Source organism: Leucoraja erinacea, chromosome 16 (assembly GCF_028641065.1).
Source record: "Leucoraja erinacea ecotype New England chromosome 16, Leri_hhj_1, whole genome shotgun sequence".
Classification (NCBI taxonomy): Eukaryota; Metazoa; Chordata; class Chondrichthyes; order Rajiformes; family Rajidae; genus Leucoraja; species Leucoraja erinaceus.
Window position 1 is genome coordinate 18507545 of NC_073392.1, and position 22885 is coordinate 18530429.

The 22885-nt window shown below is 42.0% G+C and overlaps 1 protein-coding gene across 8 annotated transcripts in view; it reads right to left on the reverse strand.

The window, feature by feature from the left end:
- itpr1b (inositol 1,4,5-trisphosphate receptor, type 1b) overlaps positions 1 to 22885 on the reverse strand; it is a 380201-nt gene that overhangs the window by 270393 nt on the left and 86923 nt on the right. For 5 of the 8 annotated variants that reach the window (XM_055647746.1, XM_055647740.1, XM_055647744.1 and 2 more), the window contains exons 5-11: positions 8105 to 8191; positions 6643 to 6801; positions 5517 to 5615; positions 3780 to 3863; positions 2756 to 2902; positions 1932 to 2036; positions 1797 to 1841 (exon numbers count right to left, since the gene is read on the reverse strand). In XM_055647746.1, the coding sequence (XP_055503721.1) occupies positions 1797 to 1841; positions 1932 to 2036; positions 2756 to 2902; positions 3780 to 3863; positions 5517 to 5615; positions 6643 to 6801; positions 8105 to 8191 (726 nt within the window). The remainder of the gene's footprint in view (positions 1 to 1796; positions 1842 to 1931; positions 2037 to 2755; positions 2903 to 3779; positions 3864 to 5516; positions 5616 to 6642; positions 6802 to 8104; positions 8192 to 22885) is intronic. The other 3 variants (XM_055647745.1, XM_055647741.1, XM_055647743.1) reach the window with 1 other exon arrangement.

Below are 22885 nucleotides of genomic sequence, written 5' to 3' on the forward strand. Positions count from 1 at the left end.
ATTTATTGTAACAAAAAGATTGTAAGGTCTCCTATTGATCGATACTTTGATATGATCATTCATTTGATAAATGAACCTTCCAATAATGATCAGTTACCAAAGTGGAAATCCATATCAATATTTCAATCATCTTTGAGCCACATGGCCTTTCACCTATTTTCTCAGCAGTCCAGATATTACCAAACTATGTCATGCTATTGGAGAATTACTCGCAATCATTTTTAGCACAGAAAACAAAATGGGGGTAATATTGGTAACAGATTACAGGGTGGGAAGTTGGGAAGGCAGGTGATAAGATATGAACTTGGAAGTGTCTTACATTATCTTGCTGTCATTTGTACATGACCAGTCATCTCTTAATACCATGCAATCCTGACACAAATGCAATGGCCTTTGGCTCATCGGCCTTGCACTATTTCTCTGAAAGGGCTACCTATTCCTGTAATCCTTTTTTTTTTCCACAGCCCTACAACATTTCTTCCATTCAGCCATTCAATCCTTTATGACGGCCATTATTGAATCAGCTTTCTCTACCATTCCACTGAAGAATCAGTCTGAAGAAGGCTCGACCCAAAATGTCACCCATTCCTTCTCTCCAGAGATGCAGCTGAGTTGTTTTCCTTTTAAATTATTAACTGCTTTCAGAAGGTTATATTTTTGTTATATTATACAAGAATAATTGGAAACTCAATGTGGAACGTTCAACATTCTTTACTGTAATAAGCCACTCTGGGCCTTCAGTTCCTACATCTTTTCAGCAACCTGGATGTTCTTTACACTAATCACTTGTAATTGATACACCAGAGTAAGACAATAAATCATCCGAGTTTATCATGTGTCTGGGTGATTGAACGATCACACAAATTAATGAATCTCATCCCTTTGCATTTAGCAATTGCTTTGTTCCTATTTTTAAACTTGATTACAAAGGTTAAGAATTTGATCAATACCACCTACCTCTGAAGATGGAGGGATATTCAATTCCATCACAGCGCGGCAATGAAACTAATTGAAAACTTTATAATTAGCTTGAAATTCGATACTCCCACATCTGGAAACATTGTTGAAAGCCAGGAGAATAACAATGATTTTCAGGAAATACTTTGCAGCGTGGTTCAGCTAGTGGACCTGGTGCCTTCACAGCTCCAGGTTCAATCCTGACATCCAGTGCTATCTAAGGAAACCTCATATGTGCTCCCTATAACAGCGTGGGTTTCCTCCAGGTGCTCCAGTTTCTCCTACATCCCTAAGACATGTGGGTTGGTCAATTAATAGGCCACTGTATATTCTACCACCTCCCCCCCTCCTCCCCACCCAACCCCAAGTAGATGGTAGAATTGGGGGGATGTTGATGGGAATGTGGGGAAGTTAAATTGGATTCATGAATGGTTAATGTCAATGGTTGCTTGGTAGTTGGCGTGGACTCAGTAAGATGAAGGTAGACACAGAATTTTGGAGTAACTCAGCAGGTCAGGCAGCATATCTGGAGAAAAGGAATAGGTGACGTTTTGGGTCAACGCCCTTCTTCAGACGCTCGATCCGAAACGTCGGTTCAGTCTCACCCCCAAACGTCACCTATTCCTTGTCTCCAGAGATGCTGCCTGACCCAATGAGTCACACCAGCATTTTGTGTCTATCTTCAGTGTAAACAAGCATCTGCCGTTCCTTTCTGCACAGTAAGCTGAAGCACCCGTTTCATTGCCATTTGGCTCAATGACGATCATAGACATTACTCAAGAATATGCAGTGTCAAGATCTCAGATCATTGCCACATGAATGACATGAACTTCACTCACCGATGATCGGGATTCTTGACACTCCTCCTGGTAATCTGGATTACCCTGGAAAAAAAAAACCAATTCAACGTTAGGCCCTGCAGAGATCGCAACTTAGTTAAATTTGAAAAACTCTGAAGTTTAGGAAACACTCACATCACCAACCTCAGCAGCCAAGTAATTGCCCGTGGCCAAATGCTTGAAGCGGAAAAGACTGTTCCAGTGCCCAGCTCCCCCACGGCAAGGGTCATGTTGAACAACCTAGTAAACAGTGAAGACAAGCTATTTTAGCCATGTTTGCCTGCAGTCTTTCCTTTTTGCCCAAAGAATAGGTGTAAGTTTTAATTAGTACAGGTGTCAGAGGTTATGGGGAGAAGGCGGGAGAATGGGGTTAGGAGGGATAGATAGATAGATCAGCCGTGATTGAATGGTGGAGTAGACTTGATGGGCCAAATGGCCTAATTCTACTCCTATCACTTATGACCTTATGAATCCAAGCATTGGTAGAATGCTGATCACAATCCAATATTCACCCAGCTGGGAAGCAGCATTGTATTTGGCCTGATTCCTGAAGAAATGAAAATACAATGGCAGCATCATTTCAAAAGGACATTAATTGTCACTTTGCAGGGTGTGGAGAAAATGCTGGCACAAAATGCTGGGCGATGGGACAGCTGCAACGTTGTACATCTGCTCATGCATTCTTGCATCTATTTATCAGTTTTCACCAGTCTTGACTAGATCGATGGAGACAACCAACGTCAAGCTGAGGAAGTTGGACCCTCGATCCAAGCAGTTTATTGGGATCTGGGATTCTATTGGTACATGGGAGATGGAAGTTATGGGGAGAAAGGATTTTGGTGATTAGCGAATGTCAGACCTCGAATAGAACCGGTTACAAGTTTCATCCTGTGTGGACATTTTTGTGGTGTAAATGTCACCTGACTACAACGAGTGATGTTTTAAACACAATGCCATACCTCAACCTCCCACAGTGCCTTGGAACTGGTTGCTGACGTAGCAGACTGCCGCCCTGTGGTCCTGAGGAACACATACTGCTTTTTCCGATACTCGTCGCAGGTGAGAAACTTTTCCTGCTCTGCGTGAAACAGTCTCACAACATCACCCTAGGAGAGCAAGATTAAAATAATGGCATTAATAGTTTGGTGATGGGAACTGAGATACCATCGATTAAGGTTTGTTTTAAGGCAATAGTTCCCAACTGGGTGACACAGAGGCGCAGTGGTAGAGTTGCTGCCTTACAGCACCAGAGACCTGGGTTCGATCCTGACTACAGGTTCTGTTTGTGAGGAGTTTGTATGTTCTCCCCGTGACCTGCATGGGTTTACTTCAGGAGCTCCGGTTTCCTTCCACACTCCAAAGACGTACAGGTGTGTCAGCTAACTGGCTTGGTAAAATTGTAAATTATCCCTAGCGCGTTTAGGATAGTGTCAGTTTCCAGGGATCGTTGTTCGGCACAGACTTGGTGGGCCGAAGGGCCTGTTTGCGCGCTGTATCTCTAAACTAAACTACTGTAGACAAAAGCCCTGTATGCTCAAAGTAAATAGAAAGCATCTTATGTTCCCTTTGGGGTTAAGGATAAATTACTTTCAGGGTCTGAAATGGCTTTTGAGTCCAAAGTGGGATCGACAGACTGTATCACACACATGGTTCCGATAAAACAGGCAGGTGGGGAGATTGGCTGGTTGCTTCCTTCATCTGCATACTCCCAAAGGGACTCAGCACCATCACAAACACTGCTTCATTATTTAGAGCAGTCCCTAGACAGGGATTACATTCTGTTGATAGATACAAATGCTGGAGTAACTCAGTGGGTCAGCAGCATTCCTGGAGAACATGGAAGGTGACATTTTAGGTTGGAACCCTGCATCAGAAGAATCTGTTACTTGGACAATGTTTTCAACAGCTTCCCCCAGGAGCCATCTGAACATCAATGTTTATAATTCAATTCAGATACATTGTAGGCAGTGCCAATTAGCTCACCCCTTTCAAGATGTCTTCCTTATTATCAAGCCATTTCATGAACAGCACGATTTTCCAACTAGTGTTGCAATTCACAGAGTTAACCTGGAACAGACAGCATGCAAGCATATATTGATTAAAACAACTGCGTGGGGTTGATTTTTAACAGAACTTCAATTAAATTGATCGCACTTGATAGATTGTTGCAAAACAGAATTTCCAAAGAACGCAAGTTTGTTATTCAAGTTCCTATTGTCCTAATCTCAGCCTCCAAAAAGGTCGTTTTGTTTATTCGTTGCTTTGAATTGTGCTTAAAAATATCAAATTTTTCTCTAAAATGAGTCGTAGTGGCAAAATCCCCAGCATTATTCAACTGGTCTTCTTCAGTTGACTCTAATCATTCACACAAAATCTGTGTTCCTAATCAGTACAAGCAAGGCATTTCCAGAATATGGGCAGCTTCATAAGTCAACTCACTTGCAATTGCGAGGTCAACTGGTGATTTGTGCTTATCGAATGTAAAATATTCTAATGTAGTTGTCCCTTTTCGTCATCTAAATTAATTGTTTGTATGAGAATGTAGTTGACATGGTTAATATTGTTTGTTGATGACACTAAAATTAGTAGAGTGGTGGACAGTGTATAACATTTTCTGAGATTATACTGCAATTTGGATCAACTAGGCTAAAGGGCCAAAGAATGACAGATGGACTTTAAATCTGACACGTGTAAAGTGCTGCATGTTCAGGTTAAACTAGGGAGGAATTTACACCGTAAATTGCATGGCCCTGGAGAATATTGTGGAATAGTGAGAGGTACAAATACATTGTACACTGAAACTGACAACGCAGATAGACGGAATGGTGAAGAAGGCATCTGGCACACCCATCTCCATCAAGTACAAAGGCTTGGACGTCATATTCAAATGTACTGAGGTTTAGGTTTATTATCGTCACATACTGAGGTACAGTGAAAACCCTTGTTTGGCATGGTATTCAAACAGATCAGATACGTCATATACAGATACAATCAGTTCATACTCCAGTCAAATAGGTAGAGCAAAAGGGAGGATACGGAGTGCAGAATATAGGTCTCAACATTGTAACACATCAGTTCCTTAGACAAAGTCCAATGTCCTGAATGGGTTAGAGGTGAATTGAACAGTACCCTAGCTTATAGAAGGACCATTCAGAAGCCTGATAGCAGGAGGGTGTATGGGGGGTGGGAGAAGGAGCAGCATAATTACAATGGTTAAAATATATTTGGACAGGTGCATGGATTGAAAGGGCTTAGAGGTATATGGGAGAAATGCAGGTGAATGGGACGAGCTCATGTAGGCAACTTGGTTGGCCTGGACCAGTTGGATTGCGGGGCCCGTTGACATAGTGTAAAGCTCTATGACTCTGTGGTTCATGCCATTAGCTAGCCCGTCTTATTTGTAAGCCCTCAGAAATCAGGAGATTTATGGTTGCAGTACCGACTAAATGCTACATCATAGTGCTTTTTTCTAATTAAATAATAATCAGCTTGGCTCAAGTACAGATTAATCACCTGGTGGCCTGAAGCACATAAAATTCGCTTGACAGGTAAAAATTCTCCTTCAAAATGAGTCCTATTAAAACAACTGAAACCTCATCTGTCTGCTGGATGTTTGTTTACTTCCCACTAACACAAAATGTCCACTGCATATACTGTTTAATGAATAACGGTCCACATGAGGTATAGTGCCACAAAACAAATAGAGTGTTTATTCCTTGCCTCTTTGCATCCTGGATTGTCGACCAATTCACAATTGCTGGCATGAAGTGGCTGGCCAGCATTAACTGGGTTCAGCACCACTTTATCTCCAATCACAACCTTTGGGGTGAAAAAAGAGACCATTTAAGATTGGATATACATTTAATTGTTCCGGTATCTGCATTCAATTACAAGATGTTCAAATTGAGCTCTTTGGACTGAAGGTTCTCTAGAATATGCCAGAGGAATCTGGTTTAAAAGGGCCGGCCTTTAACAGTACCAGGTTTCTTCCTTGTTTGGCCCATGGATGCCAAATCCATATTTGAATACAATTCTGAATGTTCAATGGCTTCTCGGAATTCAATGCGACTTTGAGGTGACAGCAGGAATGCACAATCCTCCTCTGCACCAAAGCACAGTAGTCCAACAGGGTCTACTAATGTCAATTAGTAGTGAGATATCCTTTCTCTGAAAGTCAATGCATTTATTACTGCCTCCAGAGAGAGACACCGGGAACCCAAGGGATCAAAACTAGAACTTTACTGATCTGCCAAATCTTAATGAGACAGAATAGGAAAAAGCAATAAATGAAAGTCTGATTTAAATATAGTTTGTAACTTCCATATCATATTTTCATGGGATGCTCCAGTGTTTCCAACAATAACATAGCAGCACGGTGGGCCAGTTCATAAAGCAGCTCTCTCAGTGCCAGAGATCCAGTTTCAATCTGACCTCCAGGCTTGTCTATGTGAAGCCTGCTTGTTCTCCCTGCATTTGTGAACGTTTCATCTAGGTGATCCAGTTTCCTCCCAGATCTCAATGACATGCAGGCTGCTGTGGACAACCTTTGTACAGAGGGAAATGGTGGAATCTGGACATTTGAACGGGAATGTGGGGAGATTAAAGTGATGAGGAGAGGATTAACGTAAACATGGGTGACTGATTGGCCAGAGGACCTGCTTCTGTGCTGCATCTCTCTGTAGAACTCGAACAGACAATATTCAAGAGAACAAATTAAACCAAATTGAAGCCATGTCAAGAGCAAAAGTTAAAATCTCACATTTTGTTAAAAAGCACCCTAACCCATTGTGACACAAGCTCGTGTTATTCTGCATTTCACACTATGTAGCCAAAGTCCTCTACTTACACTATCACCTATGGACCGCAACTTGTAGAATGGCTGGATATAAAACCAGGAGCCTTCATTGCCAGCAGCATCTAGTGTCACCCTCATGGCATTCTTCTCCAACAGAGCTGGCAGCCTCTTGTTCACCGTCAGGTACTTGTTGCTCTTCAGGTGCAACAGCTATAGAGTCACAAGGTCACAAAAGTGAAGGGAGGCAATTTGCAACAGCAACAATAGTATGAGTTTGGAAACACCACTTGCGTTCCCATTGAAGATCATGCAAGGTGCTGGACAGGACAAAGAATGACAACATAGAGAACTGGTTATAGAACACACAAATTAAAAAATGTATTTGGCCCAAGCCCATGTATCAAAATCTATGAGCGTTTTCTGATCATGCTCAGCCAAGGGGGTATGATCTATTAAGAAAGGTAAATCTTTTAAAAGCAAAACAAACCTGTTGTGTAAATTGATTAAATGAGCATAGTTGAAGTTTATTTTCTAATTGAATTTCAATCATTTTTAAACTTCTCCAGTCAGCGACACAGGAAAGGCCATCAGCAGCACATGATATCGGAGATGATCACATGGCACAGCAGGCAATGAAGAAAGCTAATGGCATGTTGACCTTCATAACGAAAGGATTTGAGTATAGGGGGAAAGAGGTCCTTCTGCAGTTGTACAGGGCTTCAGCTGTACAACAGTTGTACAGGGCTTCTGCAGTTCTACAGAGACCACACCTGGAGTATTGTGTGCAGTTTTGGTCTCTTAATTTGAGGAAGTACATTGAGGGAATGCAGTGTAGGCTCACGAGGTTAATTCCCGGGATGGCGGGACTGTCATATGATGAAAGAATGGGCTTCTATTCACTGGAATTTAGAAGGATGAGAGGGTATCTTATAGAAACATAAAATTATTAAGGGTTTGGACAAGCTAGATGCACGAAACATGTTCCCGATATTGGGGTAGTCCAGAACCAGGGGGCACAGTTTAAGAATAAGGGGTAGGTCATTTAATACTGAGATGAGGTTAACCTTTTTTCACCCCGAGAGTTGTCAATTTGTGGAATTCTCTGCTTCAGAAGGCAGTGGAGGTCGATTCACTGGATGCATTCAAAAGAGAGTTAGATAGAGCTCTTAGGGCTAGTGTGTTCAAGGGCTATAGGGAGATGGCAGGAATGGGAAATTGATTGAGAATGATCAGCCATGATCACATTAAATGGCAGTGCTGGCTCGAAGGGCCGAATGACCTACTCCTGCACCTATTTTCTATATTTCTATGAGAGCTTGAAAATGGAGCTTCAGATTCCACCATCTGTGACCTAGTTGCTGTTTGCAAAGCACCTCACTTTGTGGGATCACAGTGACTGTGACAACTCCAGGATACGTGGAGCCACATGGCTGTGCGACCAGAGGGGCAGCATATTGGAAGCACAGTATTGCAGGGTGTTAGTCGGGACATCATCAACATGTCCTGCACTTGCCTGAATAACATTGCCATATTGAATGATTGTTCCAAGCAACTTCCGATTCTCCGAATCATTCTGCTTCTTTTCCAGATCTGAAGCATGCTGTGGAGAGAGGCACAAACATCAGATCAGTGGCTGCCTCAAACCTTTAGATTAGCCCAAGCACACCATGGCTTGAACGTTCTCCAACATACTCAAAGGTAAGAGAGTACTCTTGGACATATAAGCTACTGTTTCCCTAGAACCATGTATTCCATTGGTTTTGAGAACCTCTCTAAAATCTACATGGGGCTTGTTCAGCCTCACGACAGAGGAACTGATAAACTGCTGAAGGTGGCAATTAGCAAACAAGACACAAGTTGTGCTTGTTCCCCAAATGGCAATCAGAACTACATAGACATGGGGGCATTGGTTTTGTCTTTATGCACTATTAGTATGTGTGTGTGTGTGTGTGTGTGTGTGTGTGTGTGTGTGTGTGTGTGTGTGTGTGTGTGTGTGTGTGTGTGTGTGTGTGTGTGTGTGTGTGTGTGTGTGTGTGTGTGTGTGTGTGTGTGTGAATTTTTGTCTTGTGTACTATGTGTGCACAATATTTGTGTGTGTGTGTGTGCAAGTAGGTCATTGCTTTGTCTGGGCACATGACAATAAAACACTCTTGATTTCTTGACAAAAATGTGTAGAGAAGATATCCCACCACATTGCCAGGGTACAATGCATATATATTTAGATATCTCTGGAATTCTCTGCTGCAGAGGGTAGTTGAGGCCATTTCATTGGCTTTATCTGGGAGATGTGACTTTGTATAAAAACACTCTTGATTCTCTTGAGAAGGCAGGTATGTGATACTGAAAGATGATCCACCATGATCAGATTGCTGTCCGAATGGGTAACCTAATATTCTATGTTTCTAAGTTTCTATCACTGAAATTGTATCGATCATCAAGCTGCTATTTACAGAAACATTCTGCATATAATTTATGTGCTGCACTACCCACAGCACACTGTGGCTATCTTTACAAAAGTAACCTTGGACATCTCCCCGAGATTGCGATGAATGCTTTACTTCATCATTTACTTTATCGTTGACAACTTTTAAAGATTTAGAAGATTGAGGGGGGATCTTATAGAAACTTACAAAATTCTTAAGGGGTTGGACAGGCTAGATGCAGGAAGATTGTTCCCGATGTTGGGGAAGTCCAGAACAAGGGGTCACAGTTAAGGATAAAGGGGAAATCTTTTAGGACCGAGATGAGGAAAACATTTTTCACACAGAGAGTGGTGAATCTCTGGAATTCTCTCCCGCAGAAGGTAGTTGAGGCCAGTTCATTGGCTATATTTAAGAGGGAGTTAGATGTGGCCCTTGTGGCTAAAGGGATCAGGGGGTATGGAGAGAGGGCAGGTACAGGATACTGAGTTGGATGATCAGCCACGATCATATTGAATGGCGGTGCAGGCTCGAAGGGCCGAATGGCCTACTCCTGCACCTATTTTCTATGTTTCTATGTTTCTAACTCTGCATTTTGCAGAAATGGTCAGATTCAGATTTACTTGGGCAAATAGGAGAAAGTTGTTTTATTGCGAATCAGGCAGACGATCAGAAAGAGTTATGAAACACCGTGCTCAATATTACCGGAGTCAGGACACCCAGGCGCCTGTATGGAATTTCAATGGACATTTCCACACACTTTAAAAAATTGCTTTATCACATCTGGAACGTGAACAAATCAGCTGGTGAATGAGGAACACACAACCCAATTATCAAAGGCATCAAGGCACCAATGCCAAAAGAGTTTTGGCTAAACTGCAACAATCAAGATTAAAAGCCAAAAAGAACATTGCAGAGAAGACATCAAATTAAAGCTTCAACTTTTACAATATGTCCAAGATAACAACTTAAAAATACACTTCACTAAATAGATGGATTCTTCTTCTATATATAGAGGACCACAAATCTACTGGTTTAGTTTACAATGCCATCTAGTTCAGTCACAGCCTTTAGTGTAGAATATTTGGCTCAGCCTTCCCTAAGCAGCACTGTTCACTTTTAAATGTCCCCTGAAACCCAGTTGTATCAGTAAAGGGGCTGTCCCACTTGGGCGACCTAATTGGCGAGTTTAGAAGAGTTTAAGAGAGTTTGAAAAAATGACATGTTGAAGACCTCCTTCGACTATGTAGAAGACCTCCTTTGACTATGTTGAAGACCAGCTTTGACTAGCTACGACTAACTTTGGGAAAATTGGACACCGAATAGTGGAGAGTGAAGACGACATCCTTCGATCTCCTTCCACCTCCCTTCGACTATGATGAAGACTATCTACGACTACCTTCGACTACCTTCAACTACCCTCGATTACCTACGAATAACATGACGACCTACTACGACTAAACCTATGAGTAAAAAAAGTATCGATTTTTTCCATGGCGACCTTTTTTTACTTGCGAGCATTTTTTAACATAATGAAAAATACGCCGCGACCCAGCTGAGGCCTCGACTACGCGGAAACCACTCTCGAGCATGAAGGAGAGTTACGAAGACCTCCTACGACCTCATGTCGACCGTGCTGCGAGTATGAGTCGAGGGCAAACTCGGCAGAACAGGCCCTTAACAGCTAAAGTGCTGCTGTAGTTCAAGGCAGCAACTCACCGCCACATCAGGATGATTAAGCATTTGCAATGAATGCTGGCCTTGCCAGCAATGTAAATATCCAAAATAAAATGTGTTTAAAAGGAAAGTGCTTTTAAACTGACTTGATCTGGGAAACAATGAGCCATTAAGTTCTTCCTTTACATATACACCGAACATTCAAACAATTTGCAACTTAGACTGTCCGAACCTATTAACCAACCAGTATAGGATAAAGATGTATTTGTAAGGTGATTTTCACACCTTTAGACATTGCAAAATGTATATTGAATGTGTAGTTCCTGCTAGATTTAGGGAAACATAGCTAATACTTTTTTCTTGGAAAAATAGTACAATAAGATAGTGACCAAGCAATTAGCTTCAGGGATGTCAGTTTTTGGATGAATAACAGCCAAGACATCAACAGACATCAACAGAACATCCACATTCTTCTTTGACAGTTTAGTTTAGTTTAGCTTAATTTCCTTATTGTCACGTGCACCTAGATACAGTGAAATGATTATCCTGCATGCTACCCAGTCAAATCATACTGTACACAAGTTCAAGGGGACCTCTTCTGGAACAGCACGCAGAGAATTGGCATCTTCTGGCACCATCTTGCAACTTGCAAGCATTTAAAAAGTCCGGCCTTAACCCAAGAAGTTATGCATTTCTTATATTCTCCATTAAGGCCTAGTCTTTTGTCAGCTGGGGATCGATGAAATAGGGATTAGCCTGACCTAGTGTAAGGCCATCGGATCCTTCCACTGCCACTCCGTGCAGCTGCTGCAGGCTGTGCCCGATACTCTCGCTCACCTGACTGTTCAAGGGTCTCTCATGGGCATCTCTGTCATCATCATCATCACAACATCATAAGAGATGGGAGTAGAAATAGGCCAGTCGGCCCATCAATGAAAACAGATAAATAGATGCAAAGATGCAAGGATACCAGGATACAATGTTGCAGGTCTCTCATTGTCCAGCATTTTCTCCACACCCTGCAAAGTGACAATTAATGTCCTTTTGAAATGTTGTTGCCATTGTATTTTCATTTCTTCAAGAATCTGGCCAAATACAATGCTGCTTCCCAGCTTGGTGGATATTGGATTGTGATCAGCATTCTATCTGCGCTTGGATTCATAAGGTCTTAAGTCACAGGAGTAGAATTAGGGCATTCGGCCCATCGGCCTATTCCGCCATTCACCATTCGATCATGGCTGATCTATCGATGGTAGACACAAAATGCTGGAGTAACTCATTGGGTGAGGCAGCATCTCTGGAGAGAAGGAAAGGGCGATGTTTCGGGTCGAGACCCTTCTTCAGACTGGGTCTCGACCCAAAACATCGCCCATTCCTTCTCTCCAGAGATGCTGTGTCACCCGCTGAGTTACTCCAGCATTTTGTGTCTACCTTCAATTTAAACTAGCATCTGCAGTTTTATTGCACATGGCTTTTCTATCTCTCCCTCCTTACTCCATTCTCCTGCCATCTCCCCATAACCTCTGACACCTGTACAGCTGTTGCAGCCATGATCTGTAACTACCGCAAACTTGTCTCCTGATCCCTCCAGCAGCCGCCTGTCCACATCCGTGTACCATGTCCCAAATCGATTACAGCACTTTAAGGTGTTTTTCAAGGGCACACAAGTTGAGTCCACAACTACTCACACCTAAGATATACACATAAAGCTGGAGTAACTCAGTGGTAGAGGCAGCATCTCTGGAGAGAAGGAATTAGTGATGTTTTGGGTCGAGACCCTTCCTCAGACCCGAAACGTCACCCATTCCTTCTATCCAGAGATGCCGCCTGTCCTGCTGAGTTCCTCCTGCTTTTTGTATCTATCTTTGATTTAAACCAGCATTTGCAGTTCCTTCTTACATTACTCACACTTGTTGGGGTTCCCCATCACCTCCCACCACCAACACCATTTTGCATCTACCCAGGGCCTTATGATACTGAATTTCTCTCATGTTGCACAGAGGCCGTCACAGATCTTCTATGATGCTTATCTTCATAGATAGGTTCTTGATTAGTACAGGTATCAGTGGTTATGGGGAGAAGGCAGAACGGGGTTAGGAGGGAGAGATAGATCAGCCATGATTGAATGGCGGAATGGACTTGATGGGCCGAATGGCTAATTCTGCACCTATCACTTATGACCTTATGATAGAATATGAAACATCCCACCGATAAAAAACTACTCTTGCGACTGTGCTGTGAAATGCTGAGCTAAAATGGACAAATATACTCAGCATATAAATTGTTTAAATTCTACTAGAGTTTCCAAGTCATTACTTTACAGCACAAATCATCTCCAGTAGAGGTCACTGCCTGTCAAGATAGAAATGTATACAATCCAGTCTCAAAGTTAACCAATGAGTAATTTAAGGTAGCAAGTTTGTAATAGAAATTAACAGATTAAATTGTAACAGACTGCAAATAAATCCCGTACCTCAGAATCCCTTTTCACCAGTGTGATACAAGGCTCATCGGATTGTGGTTCCCTGACTTGTCTTTGCAGCCCTTCCTAAGTAAAGGCATCACAACGCTCATCCTACAAGACTTCACATACCTCAACCATCAGAAACAAACATAAAAATCTCTGCCAGGAGAGCAAAAATGTCCTCCCATGGTTAGCGCAACATTCCACACATTCCACCTGATCAGACTGTGGGGATTTATGGACCTTTGCTCCCTTTCAAAACCACCAACACATCTTCGTCATAACATTGATATGCTCCAGGACTTCACTGCTCGCTTCCCTGAACTCACTAGCTTCCATTCCCTTCTCCACAGTAAATAAGTTAAGTATTCATTTAACACTTTGCCCATTTTCTGTGGCTTCAGAGATAGATGACACACCAAATATGAAGATTCTTTACTCTCTTTGGAGTTACCCTTTGGCATTTAACACACAGAAAACCATTCCTTCAACTTCTCTGCCGGGGATAATCTTGTGTTCCCATTTTGCTCTCCTACCTTCCTTCTTAAATGCAATGCCATGTAATGCAAGGGACTCACTTGAACCCCGTTGCCTATCTGCAATCTTCTTTCTCCTGAGCAGTTTCAATATCCCTCATCAATCAGAGTCCGTATAATCCTGCCCATTATTCTAACGGCAACGTGCTGGCTCTGAGCTCATCCCATCTCACCTTTAAATGCCTTCACTTGCAAGATTTCCTTTACCTGCTAACAGTCTATCCTAATCAACTTTTTGCATTCCAGCTTAATGCCACCAAAATTAGTTTATTCCCAAATTAGGAGTTTGACTTGAGGACCAGTCTTATCATTTTCCATATCTTGAAACTATTTATGACCACTAGTCCCAAAGTGCTCCCCCACTGACACGTCAGCCACTTTCCCAGACTTATTTACTGAGAGATCGCGTATAGTCCATTCTCCAGTATGACCATCTACGTGTTGCTTCAGAAATTGTTTCTGGATTTAGCAAATTCTACCCCATCGAATCCTTTAAAACTATGGCAATATTACAGTGTATTAGTATAGTACAAACATACTGTGTTTTATTCTGCAAATAGTTACTTCTGTTCAAGTTTCCAAAAGGTTACACATGTAAAACCCTGGGGTAACGGTTCCCAATTTATTAATTATTACAAATACATTTTCTCTTTTTTTTTTCCACTTAAATTTTTATTGACTTTTCACAGAGATATATACAAAACAGTGCAGCACCTTCACCATAAATAAAACAAAATAAGAAAAACAATTAAAAAAAAAAAAAAAAATAGATAGGGGGAACAAAGTAAATAAATAAATAAATAAATGGAATAAGACCGTGTGGTTCACTTACCAAATTAAAAAAAAAACGTTACATTGATTCGTTATCTGGAGATATTTCAATATTCACACAAACATACCATCTAGTTCTATATAACACAATCTTCCCATATCTAGCTCGGCATTTATCTAGTTGGTGTCATGGCTCAAATAAGCGGACCATTTTCCCCAGATCTTCTCAAATGAATTCTCCTTGACTCTTAAGGAATATGTCAGTTTCTCCAAATTAAAGATGTCTCGCACAATTTCTAACCACTGTTCCTGTTTTGGACTTTTTTCATTAAGCCACTGCCTGGTAATGGCCTTCTTACTTGCTGCAAGCAAAACTTTAATCAAATATGTATCTTCTATCTTTACAATATCTTTAATGTGCCCCAGACAGGGCAGGTATTTGGGATTTTATAACCCAAGATATTTTTAGCAACTGCGTTAACATTTTCCCAGTATGGCCTTATCTTTACAGTTCCAGAAAATATGCAAGTGGTCTGCCTCCGTACTCCCGCACAGCCTCCAACAGTGTTGTTGGACAGCAAGTTGTCTGCTTTTTATTTTGGGTGTTATAAAAAAGCGAGTTTGATTCTTCCAACAAATTTTTCTCCATACTAGTGAGCTTGTGGATGTACATTGTATCTCACACATTTGATACCATTCTTCTTCAGTTATTTGAATCTTTAATTTTGCTTCCCATTTTGTTTTTATGTAGAGCGTTGATTCTCCCCTGCTTCCCACCAGAGCTTGGAAGCAGAGATGACCCGAGACCCCTTCTGTTTGTATGCACCCACAATCACCTTGATTACATTATTTGAAGTTTCATCTAGTTCTGGCCTTATCTCTTTAGTAAAGTAGTCTGTTCATTGCAAGCATCTGAAAGAATCTTTGTTTTCGAGACCATACTTTGACTTTAAATCTTAGAAGCTCATAAACTCGCCATTTTCTTAAACTGTATACATTACTGTTATGCCTTTTTGTGCCCATTCTTTGAATCTTGAATCATACACCCCGGCTTAAACTTTGAGATATGCGAACCACTTCAATGCGTGAACCCCTCTTTTTAATTTGTATTTTTCCACTATAACATTCCATATTTCAAACGTAAATGCTACTATTGGATCCACAGCATGTCTCAAAGCCCCTCTCAGATATTTGTCTCCCACCAAAATCTGGATCTGGTAACCCTGTATCTCCCTTTCCATTTCTTTCCATCGAGATTCATAATCAGGTCTACACCAACAAGCCTGAGGTCTAAGTTGAGCTGCATAAAAGTATTTCCTCAGATTCGGTAAAGCCATTCCACCCTTGCTTTTCGGCAGTTGAAGTGTTGTCAGTTTTATTCTTGGTTTCTTGCTATTTCAAATGAATCTAGAGGTCATCTTATCCCAGGTTATGATTTTGTCTCGGGGAACATTAATTGGGAGAGATTGGAATAACTATAGTAGCTTAGGTAGGATATCCATTTTTACCGTTTGTATTCTGGCACTGAAGTCTAGAGGAAGGGTCGACCACCTCTCAACATCCTTTTTGATGTTTTCTTTAATTTTGTTATAATTAGTTTCAAACATGTTGAAAAGTGGTTTGGTTATAGTTACACCAAGATACTGCATCGATTATGTGCGTTGCATTTCAGATTATGTGCGTCGCTGGGATGGAGAGTAATTGAATGAAAGAATTTGTGTTTTTGTTATATTCAGTTTATATCCTGAGTGGTATCCATATGTTTCAAATATATTCATTTGGGAGACATATCTGGTCGTGCAAGAAAAATAATGACATCATCAGCGAAAAGTTTCCCCCCTATTTTGACCCCCTGCAGGTCTTCTCTGCCTTATTGCTTGTGTCAAGGGTTCAATATACAAAACGAAGAGAGTAGGAGAAAGACAGCATCCTTGTCTTGTGTTCCTCTCTAACTGGATCCTTTTTGATAAGTTTCCATTTACCTTAATCCTAGCTGTAGGCTCCTGATATATTGTTTTAATACACCAATTTGCATCTTCATTGAGACCAAATCTCCTCAGTACTTCATATAAAAATACCCAACTGACACTATCAAAGGCTTTTTCTGCATCTAAACTGACCAGGACCATATTTGTATCCTTCTTTTGAGCATTATCCACAATGTGGAAGGTTCTTCTAATATTGTCCTGTGTTTGACGCCCCCTAATAAATCCAGTTTGGTCTTCATTAATCAGATCTGGTACAAAAGTCTCGAGTCTTTTGCAAATGATTGAGGCAAATAGTCTACATTTAAAATTGAGATTGGCCTGAAAATTTTACATTGCTTTGTCTTTGCCTTCCTTAGATAAAATGGTAATAATTGCTTCCTTCCATGATGGGGGAGCCCTGCCATCTTTAAGGGTCCAGTTAAAGCAAGACAGGAGCAGAGGTGTTAGCTCTTTCTTACAGGCCTTGTACCATTCTGGTGGAAACCCATCGCTGCCTGGTGATTTACTAGCCTTGAGTCTACTGATTGCAGCTTCCAGCTCCTTAACCGTAAATTGTGACGTAATGGTATTATTTTGTGTCTCACCAATTGATGGCAGGTCGAGTTAGTTAAGAAAACTTCTCATTGTCCTTTCGTCAGCTGATGGTGGTTTAGAATGAAGTTTCTTATAGTATTCTTTAAATATTATTTCTATCTCATCTGGCTCAGGTGATAATTGATTGGTTTTATGATCTCTTATTTTATGAATTGTATTAGAGGCCTGTTGTTTATGCAGGCGTCTGGCCAGGAGTCTAGTTGCTTTTGGACCCGCTTCATAATAGGTCTGCTTTACAAATCTTGCACTTTTTTCCATATCTCCCCTGAGGATCTCATCTATCTCCCCCCTTATTTCCTTAATCAGTTTTAGCACCAACTGATCCTGTATGTTTTTATGTTTTTTCTCCAATTCTTTCAATTTTTCTACTTTATGTTCATACGTAGCTAGCCGGGTCTTTTTTTGTGATGATGTCAGAGCGATCAGCTTTCCTCGTATAACTGCCTTCATAGCATCCCACAGTATTACAGGATCCACATCCCCTTTATCATTCTCTTCTATGTACCTTTTTATCTCTTTCCTTATTTGTTCCATATTTGCCTTATTATTTAAAATACCCACATTGAGCCTCCAAACAGTATTTCTTTTTCTACTTTTCAGGTGTACTGTCAAGCTGATCGCACTGTGATCAGATACATCTGCAACCTCGATTTTACACTCTGTGATCCTGTGACTTTCACCCGTATTCATTAAAAAGTAGTCTATCCTGGAGTAGATTGAGTGAGGTACTGAATAGTGTGTGTGGTCCCTTTCTAAAGGGTGAAGTTCTCTCCAAACATCAATTAGGCCCATTTCCTGCACTGATGTGTTAATAAACTTGGTCAGTTGCATCTTATTTTTTTTTAGGCTTGTTGTATCCAAATTATGATTCATAACCACATTGAAGTCCCCTCCACATATCAAAATACCTTCAGTCTCTAAAGCAATAATGTCAAACATAGTACGGGGCATGTACATTGATCAGTGCCACGACTTTGTTTACCAACTTTCCTTTAACTAATACATACCTTCCCTCTTTGTCCCTGACTTCTTTATGGCATTCAAATTGGACTGCATTTGTAATAAGGATAGCCACTACCCTCTTTTGACTAGTTTTATAGGAACTATAAAATGCATTTTTAAAGCCAAAGCGTTTTAATTTCGCATGTTCTTGTTGAGGCAGGCGGGTTTCTTGTAAAAACAGTACCTGAGCCTTTTCTTTTTTCAGTTTAGCCAGGACCTTGCTCCTTTTAACTGGATTATTCATCCCACTTACATTGAGTGACACCAATTTAATAGTATTACGTGACATTTAATTTATCTGATCCTGTATTGCATTCATAAATCTCCAGATAACTTGGAACAGTGCAGGTCTGAACATCTGGACAACATGTATCAAGTAAAGAAAATTAAAAATAAGAGAAAACAGTTGACTTCCAAGTAAGGATGATTCCTTGCCACCCTGAGTCCCCGTTGACAGGTATAGGGGAAAACCTCCTCCCAGAGGGCCCCTCACTAGAGGTGAAACACTCCATTTCACGCATGCTAGTATCGTCCAACGTCATCCAATAGAACTTATTTTCTAGTCCAAAAGAAGTCGTGACACAATAAAAGCTAGTTGGATGGGGTCTGCTCAGACTCCTGTAGTCACTCTCTTGCTGTCTCACTCCCATCCTTCGCTGCTCCTCTTTCCAACTCTCTGCCATGTCAAAGCCTGGAGAAGACGCTCCATCTCTGGGTCCACCAGCTCCTCAGCGCTGTAATCTGGTGTCTCCATGGAGTAGCCTCTCCTCCTCAGCTCCTGCGCTGCGTCTTGTGCACTATGGTATGTGCATGTTCCTGAGTCCCAGTGAATGCGCATCTTGTCCAGCGGGGTCTGGAAGCTGACACCTCTCTCCATCAGGGCCCTCTTTATTCCCTTATATGCCTTGTGCTTCTGGACAACCTCCGTTGCATAGTCGTGGTCAAATGATAGACGTCGCCCATTAATCATTATCTTCTTTCCCCAGGCCTTTTTCAATACCATTTCTTTGATATTAAACTCCAGGAAATTTACCACTATGGACCTAGGTGGTGCGTAACGTTCTGGTTTGCGAGCCATAGCTCTGTGCGCGCCCTAAATCCGTACGTCGGTGTCCATTGTTATTGCGAGTTCAGTTTTCAAAAGTTACTCCACAAATTCAGACATGGATTGGCCTTCTTTCTCTTCAGGTACGCCGTAGATGCGAATGTTATTTCGTCTAGACCGTCCTTCCAAATCAGTCAGTTTTTCGTGCGTGACTTTCTGTTTTTCCATTGATTTAAACAGCACATTTTTCATAGCCATGCTAATTGTCTCAGCCTCTTCGATTCGTGCCTCTGCCTTGTTTAGTCTAGTTTCGTGGGCGTGGATTTGTTTGGAGTTAGCAGAAAGTTTATGATAAATTTCTTGTTTCAGATCTTTGAGTTCGGCTTTCATGTCTTCTTTGAGCTTCTTTAAATTTATGTAAGTCCACTTTATATATAGCCCTGAAGTCAAGTATTTCCTTCCTGATATTGTTGAGCATTGAGCGCACGGTTTCTGCCGAGTCATCATTTGAGCTTTGCGCTTCGTCCATCTCCAGTGAATTCTTTCTTTCTCATCCGTCACATTTCTTTTGACTTCTAGTTGTCACTCCCCCACTCTTTCCAATACAGAAAACTGTGAATTATGTGGCAATTAGTGAATTAAGGGAGGCTAGTTTTAAACTTGCTATCGGGAGCTCGAGATTAAGCAGCTATCTACTCGCCTTGTAACCAGAAGTCCCAATACAAATACATTTTCACTCATTACCTTAATCCATTTCTTTCTATATACAGGCCTAACTTGAAGTTCTTGACATTGTTCACATCTTTGAAAGATAAGGAAGCCTCTGCTTCCTTAGAAGGCTTAGAATGTAGAAACGTAGAAAAATAGGTGCAGGAGTAGGCCACTCGGCCCTTCGAGCCAGCACGGCCATTCAATAGGATCATAGCTGATCATCTAAAATCAGTATGTTTAAGAAAGAACTGCAGGTGCTGGAAAAATCAAAGGTAGACAATAATGCTGGAGAAACTCAACGGGTGAGACAGCATCTAAGGAGCGAAGGACTAAGTGACGTTTTGGGCCGAGACCCTTCTTCATAATGATGTGGGAGTGGGAGCGGGAAGAAGAAAGGAAGACGCAGAGACAGTGGGCTGTGGGTGAGCTGGGAAGGGGAGGGGAAGGAGGGTGAAAGCAAGGACTACTTGAACTTGGAGAAGTCAATGTTCATACCGCTGGGGTGTAAACTACCCAAGCAAAATATGAGGTGCTGCTCCTCCAATTTGTGGTGAGACTCTCTCTAGCCATGGAGGAGGTCCAGGACAGAAAGGTCGGATTCTGAATGAGAGGGGGAGTTGAAGTGCTGAGTCACCGGGAGATCAGGTTGGTTAATGCGAATTGAGCGGAGGTGTTGGGCAAAGCGATCGCCAAGCCTACGCTTGGTCTCACCGATGTACACCTAGAACAGTGGATGCAATAGATGAGGTTGGAGGAGGTGCAGGTAAACCTCTGCCTCACCTGGAAAGACTGCTTGGGCCCTTGGATGGAGTCGAGGGGGGATATAAAGTGAAGTGTAGCATTTGGTGCGGTTGCAAGGGAAAGTACCGAGGGGGGTGGTTTGGGTGGGAAGGGACGAATTACGGAGAACAGGGAGTTACGGAGGGAACGGTGTCTGCGGAAAGACGAAAGGGGAGAAGATGGGAAGATGTAGCCAGTGGTGGGATCCCGTTGGAGGTGGCGATAATGTCAGAGGATTTTCTGTGGTATGTGACAGCTGGTAGGATGGAAGGTGACGATAAGGGGGACTCTGTCCTCGTTACGAGTAGGGGGATGTGGAGTGAGAGCGGAGCTACAGGATATAGCAGAGACCCTGGTGAGAGCCTCGTCTGTAGTCATGGAGCGGAACCCCCGTACCGTAAAGGATGAGGACATTTCTGATGCCCTGGTTTGGAACACCTCATCCTGTGTGCAGATGCGGCGTAGAAGGAGGAATTGGGAGTAGGGGATAGAGTCCTTACAGGAAGCAGGGTGGGCAGAAGTGTAGTCCAGATATCCATGGCAGTCAGTGGATTTGTAGTAGATGTTGGTCAGTAGTCTGTTACCTGCGATGGAGGTAATGAGGTCTAGAAATGGTAGGGAGATATCGGAAATGGTCCAGGTCAATTTGAGTGTCGGATGGAAGTTAGTGGTGAAAATCAGTACCCGTTCCTGATCTTTCCCCATAGCCCTTAATTCTTTTAGCCTTAAGATCTTAATATAACTATGTTTGGCATGTCCCCTACAACTCTCACCAACCTTTACCAATGCACCACAGAAAGCATTTTATCAGGATGCATCACAGCTTGGTTTGGGAACAGCTCCATCCAAGACTGTGAGAAATTGCAGCGAATTGTGGACGCAGCCCAGACTATTATACAAACCAACCTCCCTTCTATTGACTTTATTTATACCTCACGCTGCCTTGGCAAGGCCAGCAACATAATCAAGGATGTCGCACCCTGGCCACTCCCTCTTCTCCCCTCTCCCATCAGGCAAAAAGTATAGAAGTGTCTTCCCAGCTGTTATCAAGCAACTGAATCATCCTATCACAACCAGAGAGTAGGCCTGAACTACTATCTACCTCTTTGATGACCCTCGGACTACGATCGGACTTGGTGGCTTTACCTTGCACTAAACGTTATTCCATTGTATCTAAACTAAGCTGAACTGATAGCATGAAAGAATACCAATTGGTTGCACCAGGCAGTGCCAACGTGATTAACAGGATGTGAAATATTTTGTGACAGATTCACTAATGTGGAAAAACACAACAACCAATTTGTACACAGCAAGCTCCCACAAACAACATCAAAGTATTTTTCAGCTAAATTAGACTGTCGCTTCATGTTGCACTCTCGTGAAGATCAAAGTCTTCAGACGGATTTATGTAATAAGCTTTGCTCATGAAATTAGCAAGATTGGATAAAAGCCAGAATTCAGCTCCCAATAGGTTTTGAAGTGAGACAGCATTTTTTGAATTAATTTTGAAAATCTAAAAAAAAACACTTGCTTGAAAGAACCTGCCAGGAGCAAATGTAGCTACTTTCCAGTGCGTACTGTACTCAGCATTCAATCCTTGATAGACCCAGTGGAATACATATGTAGATCTTGCCCTAAATTCTGACAATTCACTCCTTGCAGTAATGAGCAAGTCATGCAGCAGTTTAGCCATCTCTCTCTCCCCCCATCACCCCCCCATCACCCCCCCCCCCCCCCCCCCCCAAAAAAAAAAAAAAACCTGGGATGGAGAATTAGGCCCAGAATGCTTGCTTTGACTACTACCAAAAGGGATGTCAGGATTACCATCATTGGAACGCTTACTGTGTGCAGCCGGTAAAAGTTAAGAAGAAATGTCAAGGTGAACATTGTACACATCACATTTGGATAAAAGGTCAGCAGCAGCAATTCCCTTATAGTTCTGTACATTGTTTAAATTGTTGAATCAGACCACATACCCCAATTCCATTGTCCAGCTGGTGCATCTTTCTAAGCAAGATCCCTTAATGACGTAGTTTAGTTTAGTTTAGTTTATTGTCACAAGACACAGTGAAGTTTGCTGATAATACTACACTGCATAGTGTGGATATAAAGTGGCAAAGTAACTCAGTGGGTCAGGCAGCATTTCTGGAGACCATGGATAGATGACGTTTTGGGTCAGGGCCCTTTGTCTGAATATAGATAGGCTGCTTAAACAGAAATGAACATGGCAGTATGTGTGGTGCGGTGTGGTGCGGTGTGGTGCGGTGCGGTGCGGTGCGGTGTGTGGTGTGGTGCGGTGTGGGGTG